The 19433-nt window shown below is 41.4% G+C and overlaps 1 protein-coding gene across 1 annotated transcript; it reads left to right on the forward strand.

Moving 5' to 3' along the window:
- The first annotated feature begins 4986 nt into the window (after nucleotides 1-4986).
- LOC139168787 (DNA excision repair protein ERCC-6-like) lies at nucleotides 4987-14292 on the forward strand. Its single transcript, XM_070754478.1, has 3 exons — nucleotides 4987-5064; nucleotides 9660-9770; nucleotides 11305-14292. Exons 2-3 carry the CDS (start codon nucleotides 9712-9714, stop codon nucleotides 13424-13426), a joined length of 2181 nt encoding a protein of 726 aa, XP_070610579.1. The 5' UTR covers nucleotides 4987-5064; nucleotides 9660-9711; the 3' UTR covers nucleotides 13427-14292.
- Nucleotides 14293-19433: the final 5141 nt, after the last annotated feature.

The following is a 19433-nucleotide window of genomic DNA, read 5'->3' on the forward strand; positions in this document are numbered from 1 at the left end:
TTCTATTCTATTCCTTTTTTCTCTACTCCTCTCCTCTACTCCTATTCCATCTACATTCTATTCTATTCTATTCTAATTCTATTCTATTCTATTCCTATTTTCTCTACTCCTCCTCTACTCTCCTCCTATTCTATCTACATTCTATTCTATTCTAAATAAAGATTCTATTCTATTCCTTATTTTCTCTACTCCTCCTCTACTCCTACTCCTGTATTCCTATTTTATCTACATTTCTATTCTATTCTATTCTATTCAATCTATTCTATTCTATTCCTATTTTCTCTACTCCTCTACTCCTATTCTATCTACATTCTATTCTATTCTAATTCTATTTTATTCTATTCTAATTCTAACTCTATTCTATTCTATTCCTATTCTATTCTAGTCCTATTTTCTGCTCTATTCTACTCTACTCTATTCTATTCTCAATAAATATTATATTCTAATCTATTCTAGTCCTATTTTCTCTATTCCTACTCCTTCTCTACTCTGTTCCTCCTGTTCTATCTACTGAACATCCTATTCTATTCTGTGGTTTTTTCATTCTGTTCGGTTCTCTATTTTCTATTATTTTCTACTCTACTCTACTCCGTTCCTCCTATTCTATCTGCCTTCTATTCTGTTCTGTGCTTTTTACATTCTATTCTATTCTGTTCTGTTCTATCCCTATCCCACCCTAATCTTGCAAGGTATTTCTTGTCTTACCTTGACAAAGGTATTCAAAGACTCCCTTTAATGACCAAAGTTCCAAGGCCGCTGAAGAGAGACGATTTATGACCAGTCCTTGCACTTACAACTTTTGCAGCATCTTCCTAGTTACGTGATCAAAATTCTGGCGCTTGCAACTCACGTGTATTTATGACCGTTGCAATGCCCCGAGGTCACATGGTCACCATGGACAACTTTCCCAGCCAGTTTCCTGCAAGTAAAGTCAATGGGGGGGGGGAGTCGAGTTTATTTAACAACAGCGTGATTTACTTAACAACCGAGGCACAAAAAAAGGGGTTGTAAAGTTCAGATAGGGCCCTGCTTAGCAAAGAAGAGTGTAGTGTCAGCCATGATTGTAAACCAGAGAATACCTGCACAAAAAGCCCACTGCAACAATATCGCCAAAAAGTTGTTAACCTGATCCTACATAGCTTCTGCTCTGGCAATCTCACACTACTCACCAGAGCCTACAAAGCTTTTGCCAGACCCATCCTTGAATACAGCTCATCTGTCTGGAACCCATACCACATCTCGGACATCAACACCCTTGAAAATGTCCAAAGATACTTCACCAGAAGAGCCCTTCACTCCTCCACTTGAAATAGAACACCCTACGAAAGCAGACTATCAATCCTAGAAACATAGAAACATAGAAGTCTGACGGCAGAAAAAGACCTCATGGTCCATCTCGTCTGCCCTTATACTATTTTCTGTATTTTATCTTAGGATGGATATATGTTTATCCCAGGCATGTTTAAATTCAGTTACTGTGGATTTATCTACCACATCTGCTGGAAGTTTGTTCCAAGGATCTACTACTCTTTCAGTAAAATAATATTTTCTCATGTTGCTTTTGATCTTTCCCCCAACTAACTTCAGATTGTGTCCCCTTGTTCTTGTGTTCACTTTCCTATTAAAAACACTTCCCTCCTGGACCTTATTTAACCCTTTCATATATTTAAATGTTTCGATCATGTCCCCCCTTTTCCTTCTGTCCTCCAGACTATACAGATTGAGTTCATGAAGTCTTTCCTGATACGTTTTATGCTTAAGACCTTCCACCATTCTTGTAGCCCGTCTTTGGACCCGTTCAATTTTGTCAATATCTTTTTGTAGGTGAGGTCTCCAGAACTGAACACAGTATTCCAAATGTGGTCTCACCAGCATTCTATATAGTGGGATCATAATCTCCCTCTTCCTGCTTGTTATACCTCTAGCTATGCAGCCAAGCATCCTACTTGCTTTCCCTACCGCCTGACTGCACTGTTCACCCATTTTGAGACTGTCAGAAATCACTACCCCTAAATCCTTTTCTTTTGAAGTATTTGCCAACACTGAACTGCCAATACAATACTCAGATTGAGGATTCCTTTTCCCCAAGTGCATTATTTTACATTTGGAAACATTAAACTGCAGTTTCCATTGCTTAGACCATTTATCTAGTAAAGCTAAATCATTTACCATATTACAGACGCCTCCAGGAATATCAACCCTATTGCACACTTTAGAGTCATCGGCAAATAGGCAAACCTTTCCTACCAAACCTTCCCCTATGTCACTCACAAATATATTAAAAAGAATAGGACCCAGAACAGATCCTTGTGGCACACCGCTTGTAACCTGACTCTGCTCAGAATACTCGCCATTAACAATAACTCTCTGATGTCTACGCTTCAGCCAGCTGCAAATCCATTGAACTATCCAGGGATTAAGTCCAATCTTCACTAATTTATCTATCAGCTCTTTATGTGGAACCGTATCAAAGGCTTTGCTGAAGTCCAGGTAGGCAATATCCACGGCACCACCTTCATCCAACACCTTTGTGACATAGTCAAAGAAATCAATGAGATTAGTCTGACATGATTTGCCTTCAGTAAAGCCATGCTGATTTGGGTCTAATAAGTTATTGTTTTTTAGGTGCTGATTTATCCTCTTTTTGAGTTGAGTCTCCATCATTTTAACTACAACTGATGTCAAGCTAACTGGCCTGTAGTTACCAGCTTCTTCTCTACTGCCCTTCTTGTGAATAGGCACAACACTGACCATTCTCCAATCCTCAGGAACTTCTCCTGTTAACAAGGATTGGTTAAACAAATCAGTCAGGGGGGGGTCTAGAAAGCTTAGAACTACGTCGCCTAAAACACGATCTAAGTATTGCCCACAAGATCATATGCTGCAACGTTCTACCTGTCAATGACTATTTCAACTTCAACCACAACAACACAAGAGCACGCAACAGATTCAAACTTAATATTAACCGCTCCAAACTTGACTGTAGAAAATATGACTTCAGCAACCGAATTGTCGAAGCGTGGAACTCATTACCTGACTCAATAGTGTCAACCCCTAACCCCCAACATTTCTCCCTTAGACTATCCACGATTGACCTCTCCAGGTTCCTTAGAGGTCAGTAAGGGGCGTGTATAAGTGCACCAGTGTGCCTTCCATCCCCTGTCCAATTGTCTCTCCTTATCTCATTTATCTTTTCTTCCTTTCAAATATGTTCACCTATACTTTTATATCTTATCTTCTATTCTTTTCTTTACTTATATTATTGCATATCTTTCTCTTCAATGTGTATTATGTATTGGACAAAATAAATAAATAAATAAAAAATAAATAAATAAATTCACTGGGTCTAAAAGTTAAACCATGATTAAGCCAACATCGAGGATGCTGTCATAGAGAAGAAGGGGGGAAACCCCTTTTATCAGGCCATTGCAGAGAAAAGCAACCGTAGCAATTTCCTCCCACCGATTTAGCATCCAGGAACGGTCAGAAGATGGGGGTTTGCTGACAGGCACCCTCATGAAAGGTCGGGAAAACTGCTTGGAAAAGCAGGTTTCGGATCCCGCAGGCTCCTCCAATCCTGCCCTGGATGACCCTTGGGCTCCCTAGGCATCGGGGCAGCTTTAAAAGGTTTTCTTTCTTTCTTTTTTATTTGCAACCGGGGGATGGAAAAAGACCAAAAGTGTTCATCTCTGCAAAAGTGGCAGTGGTGGGAAAGTTAAAGGCCGAAATGTACATTGTTTGGAGCATCTGTAACTCCTACAATGAAGTTGTGTTTGTGCACAACTCAGTGCAATGTTAAAATCTCACTCAGTGGGTGTTTCTTTTCAGGAACAAAGGAAGGAGAAAGGAAGGAAAGAAGGAAGGAACGAAGAAAAGAGGGAATGAGGATCAAGGGAAGGAAGGAAGGAGAAAGAGAGAGGGAGAGAGGATTGATGGAAGGAAGGAAAGAAGGAAGAAAGGAAGGAAAGAGGGAATGAGGATCAATGGAAGGAAGGAAGAAAGGAAGAAAGAAAGGAAGAAAGAAAGAAGAAAGAGAGAGGATGGGGGGAGGATGGATGGAAGGAGAAAGAGAGAGGGAAGGAATGAAGGAGGAGGGAAGGAGAAAGAGAGAGGGAGAGAGGATCGATGGAAAGAAAGAAGGAAAGAGGAAGAGGGAAGGAAGGGGGAAGAAAGGAGAAAGATAGAGGGAAGGAAGGAAGGTAGGAAAGAGGGACTGAGGATCAATGGAAGGAAGGATGGAAGGAAGGAGGGAAAAAGAGGGAGGGAGGGAAGGAAGGTGGAAGGAAGGAGAAAGAGAGAGGGATTGAGGATCAATGGAAGGAAGGAAGGAAGGAAGGAGAAAGAGAGAGGGAGGGAGGGAGAAAGGGAGGAAAGAAGGAAGGAAGAAGAAAGAGGGAGGGAGGGGAGGGAGAAAGGTGGAAGGAGAAAGAGAGAAGGAGAGAGGATGGAAGGAAGGAGAAAGAGGGAAGGAGAGAGGAAGGGAGGAAGGAAGGAAAGAAAAAGAGGGAGGGAGGAAGGAAGGAGGGAGGGAGGAAAAGACATGACAAGAGGGAAGGAGAAAAAGAAATGAGGGACAGAGGGAGGGAGAAAGAGAGAATGAGAGAAAATGAAGGAAAAGGAAAAAAGAAAGGAAAGGAAGGAAAGAAGGAAGGAAGAAAGGAAGGAAGGAGAAAGAGAAACATAAGAAAGAAGGAAGGAGGAAGGAAAAAAAGAATTAAGGACAAAGAAAGGAAGAAAAAGAGAGACGAGAAGGAGAAGAGAGAGAAAAACAAAATCAGAGTGGAAGGCAGGAAAGAAAGGGAAGGAAGGAAGGAAAGAAAGGGAAGGAAGGAAGGGAGGAAGGAGAGAAAGCAAATTAACAAATGTAAGAACGACAACTCTATTCTCTTACTTGAAATGCTTTGCCTCGCTACCTCTTTACTTTCAATGCAACCCTCAATGACGTCACTGATAGGTTAATTGGCCCACTGAATAAAGATCCCCTCTTCCAGCTGTTCTCCCAATCCGATCCATCCAGAGAAAGGATCCTTCATTTCAGCCCAAACGGAAGAAGGTTGATTTTGGGTGAGCCCTGCGTCTCAAAACCTAGCCAGCTACTGGTTGCGATTTTATTGCTATGCTTTTATGTGGTATTTATACACTAACCTGGCCGTGTTTTCACTTGTAGAATTATCTCCTCTTTCCATTGTTTTTAATCTACCTCTTTGCTAGCAAACTACCCATCTTTAATTAAAATTTTATTTCCTTTGTGCCCCACTTATTTATTTTTTATTTGTTTGTTTTGTCAAGTACATATTGGTAGTATACAAGGATATAATAATATTCATATACATGATGCTCGTAAAAAAAGAAATATTAGGGCAGGGGATGGAAGGCACGCTGGTGCACTTATGCACGCCCCTTACTGACCTCTTAGGAATTGGGAGAGGTCAACGGTGAATAGTCTAAGGGTAAAGTTTTGGGGGTTAGGAGAAGATACTACAGAGTCAGGTAGTGAGTTCCAGGCATCAACTACTCGGTTACTAAAGTCATATTTCCTGCAGTGGAGTTTAGAGTGGTTTGCATTAAGTTTGTATCTGTGGTGTGCTCATGTGTTGTTCTGGTTGAAGTTGAAGTACTCATTGACAGGAAGGATGTTGTAGCAGATTATTTTATGGGCTATGCTTAAGGCAACGTAGTTCTAAACTTTCTAAACTTAACGTCCCTTCAGCAACCAGCATATGCCTGTCCAGTTACATGGCAAAGAAAACTAGATTATTTACAAGGATATCATACATGAAATTCTTGAAGAATAAAGCAATCCCACCAGAAAAACATTATTATAGATAAAAATTTATGGATGCACAGAAATAGAGTGACAATGGAGATTAAGGGAACAAGTAGTTCAGAATATTATGAGATTTGGAATAATTGGTGTAATTGGATGGAAAATAAAAGCAATTGGCTGGGGTAAAATGTGAAAGGACGCACGAAAAACATATAAACATAAAATATAATGTAGAAACATAGAAACATAGAAGATTGACGGCAGAAAAAGACCTCCTGGTCCATCTAGTCTGCCCTTATACTATTTACTGTATTTTATCTTAGGATGGATCTATGTTTATCCCAGGCATGTTTAAATTCATTGACTGTGGATTTACCAACCATGGCTTCTGGAAGTTTGTTCCAAGCATCTACTACTCTTTCAGTAAAATAAAAATGTAAAATGCATATAATTATATAGATGTAATGTAAGAAATGTAAGAAAACGAGCATAGATCTATATCAATGAGCAGGTAGAGTGCTGTACTATAGGCCACTGAATCTGACTTGTAGATCTGAAGGTCAGCGGTTCAAATCTCATCACTGGCTCAAGGTTGACTCAGCCTTCCATCCTTCTGAGGTGGGTAAAATGAGGACCCGGATTGTGAGGGCAATAGCCTAGCTCTGTTTAAAAAGTGCTATTGCTAACATGTTGTAAGCCGCCCTGAGTCTAAGGAGAAGGGCGGCATAAAAATCGAATAAATAAATAAAATAAATAAATAAATAAATCCAATTATAGTGATGTGTTTTAAAGTTGAAAAAAACTGATAAAACATTAAAAAAAAGAAAAGAAAACTATATCAGTTAAAACTTGGCTTAGGTTTAATAAACTAGGTTTATTAACCTTGGTTAGTTTCCCTGGGTGTGGCGCTTAGCATCTTCTACAAATTAACCCCAGTTTGGGTTGGGTTGTGATTGAATGCAATGGCCAAACTCCAAAAATGGTTTGATTCATTAAACTAGGATAAGTGTGGTGGGAAGGACATCATATACATACACACCTGAATACAGGCAATCCTCGAATTATAACCATGAATTGAATCTTGATTTCTGTTGGTAAGCAAGGATTGCTTGTTAAGTGAGTCACGGCTGATTTTTTTAAAATTTTATTTATTGATTTTAAAAAACAAACAAACCAGAAATATTTTTTTTAACAGATCATAATCCATATCTATTACATTTCAAGTTTACCATTCATTGCGCTATATGTTCTATTAAATTGTGTATATTCTGATACATTTATAATAAGTGAAACAGAAAAGAAAAAGGAATAGCAGTAAGTATAAATCCCTTTAATTCTATCTGATAAAAGGGGAAAAATAATTATTATTCATAGATACTTAAAAGCATAAGAACACAAGAAGAGCCATGCTTAATCAGGCTAAAGCCCATCGAGTCCAGCATTCTGTGGATATACTGGTTTTATCTATCACTATTGCTAAGTGTTTATTTTTATTTTTATATACACTGGCACCCTATATTATTACATTTTGTTTTTATTTTGGATCCATTCGTGCCACTTATGCCATGTCTCTTTGGTTTCTTTATCCTTTGTGACCTTAATTCCGTCATTTCATCCATCTCTGCGCATCTATATATTTTATCAATGATAAGATTTTCAGATGGTCTGTTCTTTTTTCCATATCTGAGCAAGTGAGATTCAAGTCAAGCCTGTTTTTACAGGTAGGCCCTGGACTTACAACTACTTAGGGACTGTTACAACAGCACTGAAAAAAAGGGATGTATGGTCATTTTATTTATTTATTTATTTTTATTTATTTATTTTGTCCAATACACAATGAGGGTTTTAATGGGTATATACGTATATATATAGACATAGTAAAATACATGATGAAGGTTATAGAGGATATACTCATAGTAAAATATATCTAAGAAATAATAGAAAAGAAGGTATAGTAATAGAACATATCAATGAAAGAATAGAAGAGGAGATATAGGAATAGGAGAAAGGTATAGGAGATATAGAAGAGCAATAGGACAGGGGACGGAAGGCACTCTAGTGCACTTGTACTCGCCCCTTACTGACCTCTTAGGAATCTGGATAGGTCAACTGTAGATAATCTAAGGGTAAAGTGTTGGGGGTTTGGGGATGACACTATGGAGTCCGGTAATGAGTTTCATGCTTCGACAACTCGGTTACTGAAGTCATATTTTTTACAGTCAAGTTTGGAACGGTTAATATTAAGTTTAAATCTGTTGTGTGCTCTTGTGTTGTTGTGGTTGAAGCTGAAGTAGTCGCTGACAGGCAGGACGTTGCAGCATATGATCTTGTGGGCAATACTTAGATCTTGTTTATGGCATCTTAGTTCTAAGATTTCTCGGCCCAGGATTGAAAGTCTAGTCTCGTAGGGTCTTCTGTTTCGAGTGGAGAAGGGCTCTTCTGGTGAAGGATCTTTGGACATTTTCAAGGGTGTTAATGTCTGAGATGCGATATGGGTTCCAGACAGATGAGCTGTATTCGAGGATGGGTCTGGCAAAAGTTTTATAAGCTCTGGTAAGTAGTGTGAGATTGCCAGAGCAGAAGCTATGTAGGATTAGGTTTACAACTCTTGAAGACATGCTTCAGACTTATGACCATTTCAGCATGGTTCTCGTGATCGAAATTCAAATGTTTGGCAACTGATTCATATTTACAACAATTATGTGATCTCCTTTGGAGTCGACGGGGAAGCCCAATTCACTTAATGATCGGGTTACTAACGCTGCAGTGATTCACTTAACAACAGTGGGCAGAAAAGTTGTAAAATTAGGCACATAATATCTCACTGAGCAAAGTATATTTTGGGTTCAATTGTGGTTATACACTGAAGATATTATTATTATTATTATTATTATTATTATTATTATTATTATTATTATTACTGTTGCTGTTGTTGCTGCTGCTGCTATTATTATTATTACTACTACTACTACTACTATTATTATTATTATTATTATTATTATTTTGCCACAGTTGTTATGAGAGTCACTGCCCTTAATCAACATAGAAATCTAGAAGATTGATGACAGAAAAAGACCTCACGGTCCATCTAGTCTGCCCTTATACTATTTCTTGTATTTTATCTTAGGGTGGATCTATGTTTATCCCAGGCGTGTTTAAATTCAGTTACCGTGGATTTACCAACCACATCTGCTGGAAGTTTGCTCCAAGCATCTACTACTCTTTCAGTAAAATAATATTTTCTCACGTTGCTTCTGATCTTTCTTCCAACTAACCTCAGATTGTGGCCCCTTGTTCTTGGGTTCACTTTCCTAATAAAAACACTTCCCTCCAGGACCTTATTTAACCCTTTAACATTATTTAAATGTTTCAATCATGTCCCCCCTTTCCCTTCCGTCCTCCAGACTAGACAGATGGAGTTCATGGAGTCTTTCCTGATACGTTTGATGCTTAAGACCTTCCACCGTTTTTGTAGCCCCTGGACACAGTATTCCAAATGGGGTCTCACCAGGGCTCTAATGACCAACATGTGGTCATTAAGTGAATCTAACTGTCCCCATTTGACTTTACTGGTCAGAAGCCAGCTGGGAAGATCACAAATGGCGATCATATGATTCCCAGGACATCACTGCCATTTAAAATCCATCCATCATGCCAAGGCCCCCCAGTTTGGATCAAGGGACCATGGGTCATAAGTATGAGGACCCTTGTTCAGTTGTTTTTTTCTTTTTCCAGGCTGTTATCAATTCATATGCCATCAAACGAACGATTGTTAAATTAAGGACTATCCGTTTTCCACTTCTGGTGTTCCTCTATCCATCTATCCCACCCCAAATATTTCAATTTTCTTTCTGTAGCCTTCCATCCAGAAACATCTTCTGTTTGATTGCAGGTTCTTGTTTCGTTCTCTGGTCAACCTGGAATCTTGGTTTGTAGAAGGCATCATGGCAACCGTGACACCCGCAAAAGCCAGAAGGAGCGGGCGGGGAAAATCGGGTCAAAGGTAAGAGCCAAGGTTCTAGTTCTCATTGAGGATGAAAACCTGCGTCTCGGCGATGGCGTTTAAGACTGCGTTGGGAAGATAGTGCAGTTATCTAACTGCTCCTCCCTCTCTTCACGTGTAAAATACAGGAAGTCCCCAATTTTACAGCAAGATACTGTTGTTAGATATAGTCTCTCTCTCTCTCTCTCTCTCTCTCTCTCTCTCTCTCTCTATATATATATATATATATATATATATATATATATATATAATTATAATTATAATCATAATTAGTAGAGGGAGGTATGGAAGAGGAGAGAAGGAGTACGAAGATAGAAGGAAGAGACAAAGACAGAGATAGAGGAGATTTCGGAGATGAAGGAAAACAGATTGATGTGCAGTACAAAATAGGTGCCAAATAGAATATTGATATATGATTGATTGGATGAAATGTATAATTATGTATGTTATTGACATTTTATAAGGTATGTGTATTGATATATGTGAAATGGTGTAGAATGTTATATATACAGTATATATACTGCTAAAAAAAATAAAGGGAACACTCAAATAACACATCCTGTTCTCACTGGAACCTTTGTTCTGTACAAAGGGAAATTGTCAATCAGTTTTGCTTCCTAAGTGGACAGTTTGATTTACTTGGAGTTATATTCTGTTGTTTAAGTGTTCCCTTTATTTTTATTTTTTTAGCAGTATATGTATATAGTATATAAACACACACACACACACAAACACACCTAACCCCAAAAAACTTTACCCTTAGACTATCCACTGTTGACCTCTCCCGATTCCTAAGAGGTTAGTAAGGGGTGTGCCTAAATGCACCAGCCTGCCTACCGTCCCCTATCCTAAAGTTTTCCAATATCATGTATAGAAACATTGTTATATCTTTGTATACCACCAATACATACTTGACAAAATAAATACAATAAAAATATGTGAGGTCCAAAGACGGGCTAGAAAAATAGTGGAAGGCCTTAAGCGTAAAACCTATCAGGAAAGACTTAATGGACTCAATCTGTAGAGTCTGGAGGGCAGAAGGGAAAGGGGGGAGATGATCGGAACATTTAAAAATGTTAAAGGGTTAAATAAGGTTCAAGAGGGAAGTGTTTTTAATAGGAAAGTGAACACAAGAACAAGGGGCCACAATCTGAGGTGAGCTTGGGAGAAAGATCAGAAAATACTATTTGACTGAAAGAATTGTAGAGGCTTAGAACAAACTTCCAGCAGACTTCCATGCCCATTTTCTTACATTTCTTTCATTACATCTATATAATTATATACATTTTACATTTTTATTTTATTGAAAGAGTAGTAGATGCTTGGAACAAACTTCCAGCAGACGTGGTTGGTCGATCCACAGTCACTGAATTTAAACATGCCCTGGGATAAACATAGATCCATCCTAAAATAAAATACAGGAAATAGTACAAGGGCAGACTAGATGGACTATGAGGTCTTTTTCTGCTGTCAATCTTCTATATTTTCTATGTTTCTATAAATAAAATTTACACGTATGTCTTTGGTTTGGCAGAAACAGATCCCAAGCGGATTCAAAGATCCTGAATGGGTCTGGGAAGAAACCCACCACCAGTCCCGAGGAGACGCCGCTGAAGGGGGAACCTGGCGAAGACCTAAAAGATTGTCTAGGACAGGTGGAAGAGAAGTTGGACACCTTGGCCTTGGATCAAGAGGCGGACGAAGGAGTCAACGTGGCTCAGAGCGGACTGTGGCTTTACCGCGAGATGCACAACCGGCTTTTCGAACACCAGAAGGACGGCGTGGCCTTCTTGTACAGCCTCTACCGTGACGGGCGCAAGGGGGGCATTTTAGCCGACGACATGGGCTTGGGCAAAACCATCCAGATCATCGCTTTTCTCTCGGGGATGTTCGACGCCCAACTGGTCCACTCCGTCTTGTTGGTGATGCCGGTCACCCTTGTAAACAACTGGAAGCAGGAGTTTGCCAAGTGGGCGCCGGGAATTCGCGTGAAGGTTTTCCATGGGACGAGCAAGAAAGAACGCGGCCAAAATTTGCACCAGATCCAAACCGCGAAAGGCGTCCTTTTGACCTCCTATCAGATGATCCTAGCCAACTGGGAACAGTTGTCCAGCTGTGACCAGCGCGACTTCATCTGGGACTACCTGATTTTAGACGAAGCTCATAAAATCAAGAGCCCGTCGGCGAAAACCACGAAAGCTCTCTACACCATCCCGGCTCAGAACCGCCTCCTTCTCACAGGGACCCCTGTGCAGAACAATCTTCAAGAATTGTGGTCTCTGTTTAACTTTGCCTGTCAGGGCAGCCTCCTTGGCACGGCCAAAACGTTCAAGATGGAGTATGAGAACCCGATCACCAGGGCGAGGGAGAAGGACGCCACTTTGGGGGAGAAAGCCCTGGGGCTGAAGATTGCGGAGAACTTGATGTCCCTCATCCAGCCTAATTTCTTGAGGAGGAGTAAAGATGAGATCCAGAAGCTGAGATCGGACCAATTGACGGGCTCACCCAATCCTAAAGCACTAGAAATCCCTTCGCTTCCCAGAAAAAATGATTTAATCATCTGGGTCTACTTATCGCCTATCCAGGAAGACATTTACAGGAACTTCCTTTCCTTGGATCGCATCAAGGAACTTTTGATGACTACCCGTTCTCCGTTGGCGGAGCTGACCATCCTGAAGAAACTCTGTGATCATCCCCGGCTGTTGTCTTCTCAAGCTTGTCTCCAGCTTGGTTTGGAAACCTCAAGCCAAGGTTCTCAAGAAGGTTTTGAACCTTCTTCTCCATCTTCTAACGGAGAAGACGACTCTGTGGGACTGATGCAGGAGATCCAAAACATCCCCGAGAAGGTTCTGATCCAAGAATCCGGGAAGCTGACGTTCCTCATCGCCTTGTTGGAGAAACATCGGGAAGAAGGCCACAAAACGTTGGTGTTCTCCTTGTCGCGGAAAATGTTGGACATCATAGAATCCATCTTGGTTCAACGGCGGGTGAAGCTCGTGCGCATCGATGGCACCGTGACATGTTTGTTGGAGCGCGAGAAGAGGGTGAGGGACTTCCAAAAGGACAGGAGCTACTCAGTCTTTCTCCTGACCACTCAGGTTGGGGGCGTGGGCCTCACTTTAACGGCCGCCACCCGCGTGGTGATCTTTGATCCGAGTTGGAATCCGGCTACGGACATGCAAGCCGTCGACCGCGTTTATCGGATCGGGCAAAAGGAGAACGTTGTGATCTACCGGCTGATCACCTGTGGGACGGTCGAGGAGAAAATCTACCGGCGTCAGGTCTTCAAGGACTCGCTCATCAGACAAAGCACGGGAGACAAGAAGAACCCGTATCGCTATTTTACCAAGCAGGAATTGAGAGAACTCTTCGTTTTGACCGACACGAGACAATCGTTGACTCAACGTCAACTGCAGTCATTGCATGGAACCCAAAGGAAGTCAGACGCCACCTTGGATGAACACATCGCCTACCTTTACTCCTTGGAGATGTTTGGCATCTCGGATCATGACCTGATGTATACCTCTGAAACGAGTCACGAAGAAGCTGATGACGAGGAGGCCGAACAATACATTCAGGGCCGTGTCCACAAGGCTCAGGAGCTGGTCCAGTTAGAATCCCAGCTCATGGACTCTCAGAAAAAGTCCAAGCACTAAGCACTTCCTGTGATTCTTTGCCAAAATGAAACTGGAGTTCAAGCCAGGCTTTGGTGGATCTTCAAGAAAACGAATCTGGAATGAAAGCCATTCCCATTTTTCTTCTTGCAAACTTGATTGTCCAACTGAACCTAAAACACTTCCCATCATCACCTTCAGGAACCAACCTCTTTCTCCATCAATTGGCGTCCTTCTCTGATGCCAATCTTGGGGTGGTCAGTTTCTAGAAAAAAGTAACTGAAGATGTATCGACCATTCAATGTTTTTATGTGCCAACCTTGGGTTGGTCAGTTTCTTGAAAAAAGTAACTGAAGATGTATTGTCCACTCAACAATTGATGTTTTTCTGTGCCAACCTTGGGTTGGTCAGTTTCTTGAAAAAAGTAATTGAAAATGTATTGTTCATTCATCCATTGACTTTCTTTTCTACAAACCCTAGGTTGGTCAGCTTCCAGAAACAAAGAACTGAAGATGAAGTCCGTTCCATCATGACTTGGAACCTGCTGTAGTTTTGTGCTGATGTTATGGAGGCCCATCATGGTGGCATGAGCTCAACATGAGTGAAGGCTGCAGATCTTGTTGACTCAAAGCTACAAACTTGCTTGAACACCAAACAAACTTCAAGCAAGAGGCTGAAACTGGCTAAAAAGGCTCATATTCCCTTCTGCCCTCTACTCAAAGTATATAAAGCCTTGCAAGAGCTGTTTTCCTTCTGAGTAAAGGAGATTGTAAAATTTCAAAACCACCTTGAGGAAGAAGATTAGATAGATAGAAAGCAAACCGGATGTGTTTTGTTAAAAATTAAAATATGTTGTATCAAATTTACATGTTTTCCTATGCTAATAAAATGTATTTTCCTATTTAAAATGTCAATCTTTGCTTTACTACCCCTAGTAAGTGCTGGGAGTTGTAATTTTGCCTACCAGGTTGGAGAATGGTGAACTGGGAAGGTTTGCCTATTTGCCGATGACTCTAAAGTGTGCAATAGGGTTGATATTCCTGGAGGGGTCTGTAATATGGTAAATGATTTAGCTTTACTAGATAAATGGTCAAAACAATGGAAACTGCAGTTTAATGTTTCCAAATGTAAAATAATGCACTTGGGGAAAAGGAATCCTCAATCTGAGTACAGTATTGCATTGGCAGTTCTGTGTTAGCAAAAACTTCAGAAAAGAAGGATTTAGGGGTAGTAATTTCTGACAGTCTCAAAATGGGTGAGCAGTGTGGTCGTCAGTAGGAAAAGCAAGTAGGATGCTTGGCTGCATAGCTAGAGGTATAACAAGCAGGAAGAGGGAGATTGTGATCCCCTTATATAGAGCACTGGTGAGACCACATTTGGAATACTGTGTTCAGTTCTGGAGGCCTCACCTACAAAAAGATATTGACAAAATTGAACGGGTCCAAAGATGGGGTACAAGAATGGTGGAAGGTCTTAAGCATAAAATGTATCAGGAAAGACTTAATGAACTCAATCTGTCTAGTCTGGAGGATAGAAGGGAAAGCGGAGACATGATCGAAACATTTAAATATGTTAAAGGGTTAAATAAGGTTCAGGAGGGAAGTGTTTTTAATAGGAAAGTGAACACAAGAACAAGGGGGCACAATCTGAAGTTAGTTGGGGGAAAGATCAAAAGCAACGTGAGAAAATATTATTTCACTGAAAGAGTAGTAGATCCTTGGAACAAACTTCCAGCAGACGTGGTTGGTCAATCCACAGTAACTGAATTTAAACATGCCTGGGATAAACATATATCCATTGTAAGATAAAATACAGGAAATAGTATAAGGGCAGACTAGATGGACCATGAGGTCTTTTTCTGCCGTCAGTCTTCTATGTTTCTATGTTTCTATGCCTAAGGCCTGCTTGACTTTAGATCTGTTCTAGATCAGTGTTCCCTCTAATTTTTTTTTGGGGGGGGGGCGGAAAAGTATAGTGTCTGAGCGGCAGTCCCTTCGGGACTGGGCGGCACAGAAATATTAAATAAACAAACAAACAAACAAACAAACAAACAAAAACCCCACCCTGTTTTGCCTCAGAGAATTTCAAAATAAAATACTGTACTGTGTGTCTATAACAGTGAGCTCATAATAGGGCAACTCTATCAATATCAAAATCCCACTTAAATAGTGGAGCTAGTTTCAAACTAGATTTTGATTTTCTTTCTCTCTTCCTTACTCCCATTCTTTGTCTTTCTCTCTTCCTTCCTCTCTTTTTTCTATCTGTTTCTCTCTCTTCCTCTCTCTCTCCTTCCCTCTCACTCTTTCCCTCTTGGCTTCTGGGCAGGTTTGGAAAACTCTGAGTTGATGATGATTTTTAAGTGAGCGATTGCTCACTGCTCAGCTAGATTCCTTCCAATGGTTTTAAATGTGGGTCAAAAATGAATCTTTTTGAGACTCGCTTAGTAAAACCTCCAGGGAGAGATGCAGCCTATCTGAGGACCATGTTTGGAATGAAACAGAGAATGTGAGCTTCTTCTTTGCTTTGCCCATGTTTATATGAGTATATTTACTTATGTATGTTTCACTTCTATAGGTTTACCTGACTAAAGATCCCTTTCACCGAGCAATATTTGAGCAATGTTTGCGGTTCTTTGCAAAAAAACCCAAAACAGCCAAAACATTCAGTATACAGGTGATCCACGATTTATGACCACAATGGCCTTTTTATTTTCACTCCTCACACCTATACCAGAAATTTTGCCTTCACCTTTACCACTTGTGAGAGAAAATAATAGTTTGTTCTGGGTGAAAGAGCAAACAAATACAGTGGCACCTCTACCTAAGAAGGCCTCTACTTACTAACTTTTCTAGACAAGAACCGGGTGTTCAAGATATTTTTGCCTCTTCTCAAGAACCATTTTCCACTTACAAACCCGAGCCCCTGAAACTGTAACCGGAAAAAGCAGGGAGAAGCCTCTGTGGGGCCTCTCTAGGAATCTCCTGGGAGGAAACAGGGCCAGAAAAGGCAGGGAGAAGGCTTTGTGGGGCCTCTCTAGGAATCTCCTGGGAGGAAACAGGGGCCGGAAAAGGTGGTGAGAAGCCTCCATGGGGCCTCTCTAGGAATCTTCTGGGAGGAAACAGTCCTGGAAAAGGCAGGGAGAAGCCTCTGTGGGGCCTCTCTAGGAATCTCCTGGGAGGAAACAGGGGCCGGAAAAGGTGGGGAGAAGCCTCCATGGGGCCTCTCTAGGAATCTTCTGGGAGGAAACAGTCCTGGAAAAGGCAGGGAGAAGCCTCTGTGGGGCCTCTCTAGGAATCTCCTGGGAGGAAACAGGGGCCGGAAAAGGTGGTGAGAAGCCTCCATGGGGCCTCTCTAGGAATCTTCTGGGAGGAAACAGTCCTGGAAAAGGCAGGGAGAAGCCTCTGTGGGGCCTCTCTAGGAATCTCCTGGGAGGAAACAGGGGCCGGAAAAGGTGGGGAGAAGCCTCCATGGGGCCTCTCTAGGAATCTTCTGGGAGGAAACAGTCCTGAAAAAGGCAGGGAGAAGCCTCTGTGGGGCCTCTCTAGGAATCTCCTGGGAGGAAACAGGGGCCGGAAAAGGTGGTGAGAAGCCTCCATGGGGCCTCTCTAGGAATCTTCTGGGAGGAAACAGTCCTGGAAAAGGCAGGGAGAAGCCTCTGTGGGGCCTCTCTAGGAATCTCGTGGGAGGAAACAGGGGCCGGAAAAGGTGCTGAGAAGCCTCTGTGGGGCCTCTCTAGGAATCTCCTGGGAGGAAACAGGGCCTCCACCCTCCCTGTGGTGTAAAAACATGTAAAAACACATTAAAACATAAAAGAAAAATATACATATCCGGGACAGTTTACATCCCAATTTTCGTCAGAAGCACATATGGAGTTGCATATGTTTTTACATCGATCGGGAATCTTTTTTTTGTCATTTTTCACTGTAAATACCCTACATTTTATGAAAGAAAAAAAAGAAATTTAGGAAAGGAAAAACGGAAAGAGAAAAGGGAAAAAGAAAACTTCAAAAATGAAAACGTCTAGTTTCAAATTAGAGGAAAAAGATAAACATGTCAATTATTAATCTTTTAAACCTCACGTGCCATTTCTCTTTTAACGTGGTTATTTCCTGTGTTTGGTTAGATGTCGGGTCTGTTTTTAATCCTGGCTTTGCCAAGCTTGGGAAGAGCCCGGTGGGTCGATCGGGGCCACCACCACGCCTTGACTTCCTACTTGGCCTTTACTCTCATTTGAAAATGCCTTTATTATGATGATAATTATTATTATTTCTGGCCCCCACGCCTGCCTTTGGCAATATTTTCATCCCTTTAATTAGAATTTCCTGGCGTGCTCTCGGACCATTGTTCTCCGCTCCGGGCCAAGAAAAGCAAAATAGAAGCCCGGTCTTATCGCAGCGTCCAGCCGGGCTGGAGACCCTCCTCATGCCAAGTGGGGTAGGTGTGCAACGGCAGGGGGAATTGAGGCAGGGGTCTCACGGTGCCTCTCAAATAGGCTGGCAAAGGACCCGCCCATCCTGAGTTGTTTTAAAGGATGCTCTGATTATCCTGGGGCACCTTGGAGATTTTAAGACCCGTTGGGAAAGTTTTGCACATGCGAAGGTAACTCACCAACTAGCCACAATTAACCACTATACTTATTATTATTATTATTATTATTATTATTATTATTATTTATTAGATTTGTATGCCGCCCCTCTCCGTAGACTCGGGGCGGCTCACAGCAATGCTAAAAACAATATATAATGACAAATATAATAGTTAAACTCTAAAATAACAATAATACATTTAAAAAGTCTAAAAAACAAGAAACCCCAATATATAAAAAACATACATACAGTCATATCATACACAGAAAACTACATAGGCAGGGGGAGATGTTTCAGTTCCCCCACGCTTGACGACAGAGGTGGGTTTTAAGGAGCTTACGAAAGGCAAGGAGGGTGGGGGCAGTTCTAATCTCTGGAGGGAGCTAATTCCAGAGGGTCAGAGCCGCCACAGAGAAGGCTCTTCCTCTGGGTCCCGCCAACCGACATTGTTTAGTTGACGGGACCCGGAGGAGACCAACTCTATGGGACCTATCCGGTAGCTGGGATTCGTGCGGCAGAAGGCGGTCCCTGAGATAATCTGGTCCAGTGCCATGAAGGGCTTTATAGGTGATGACCAACACTTTGAATTGTGACCGGAAACTGATTGGCAACCAATGCAGACTGCGGAGTGTTGGAGTAACATGGGCATATTTGGGAAAGCTCATGATTGCTCTCGCAGCTGCATTCTGCACGATCTGAAGTTTCCGAACACTCTTCAAAGGTAGCCCCATGTAGAGAGCGTTACAGTAGTCGAACCTCGAGGTGATGAGGGCATGAGTGACTGTGAGCAGTGACTCCCGGTCCAAATAGGGCCGCAACTGGTGCACCAGGCGAACCTGGGCAAACGCCCCCCTCACCACAGCTGAAAGATGAAAACACTGCAGCAGGCTTTCTTGTAAAAAAATATATTTTACTTTTCTTTTTATCAAACTGCTTCTCTAAATAAACGACGACTTTTAAATTTAACCACTATAATAAACTACTCACAATACTATCATATAACTCTTATTTTATTTATTACTTTATTTTATTTATTTGTTTTGTCCAATACACAATAATACACAATGAGGGTTAGAGAGGATATAATCATGTAGAATGTATTAAAGGCGGAAGAGAGGAGAAAATAAAGGAGTGAAATATAACTATGAGAGAATAGCAGAAAAAGATATAGGGATGGAAGAGAAGATATAGGAGATATAGGAGAGACAATAGGACAGGGGACGGAAGGCACTCTGTTGCACTTATGTACGCCCCTTACTGACCTCTTAGGAACTTGGTGAGGTCAACCGTGGATAGTCTAAGGGTAAAGTGTTGGGGGTTAGGGGATGATACTATGGAGTCCGGTAGTGAATTCCACACTTCGACAACTCGATTGCTAAAGTCGTATTTTTTACAGTCAAGTTTGGAGCGGTTAATATTAAGCTTGAATCTGTTGTGGGCTCTTGTGTTGTTGTGGTTGAAGC

Source organism: Erythrolamprus reginae, chromosome 6 (assembly GCF_031021105.1).
Source record: "Erythrolamprus reginae isolate rEryReg1 chromosome 6, rEryReg1.hap1, whole genome shotgun sequence".
Classification (NCBI taxonomy): Eukaryota; Metazoa; Chordata; class Lepidosauria; order Squamata; family Dipsadidae; genus Erythrolamprus; species Erythrolamprus reginae.

Excerpts from the sequence above, each read along its gene's own strand:
- LOC139168787 (XM_070754478.1), top strand. The coding sequence starts at position 9,712 with ATGGCAACCGTGACACCCGCAAAAGCCAGAAGGAGCGGGCGGGGAAAA. Across the intron at positions 9,771-11,304 it reads CGGGGAAAATCGGGTCAAAG|AAACAGATCCCAAGCGGATT; the intron begins GTAAGAGCCAAG and ends TTGGTTTGGCAG.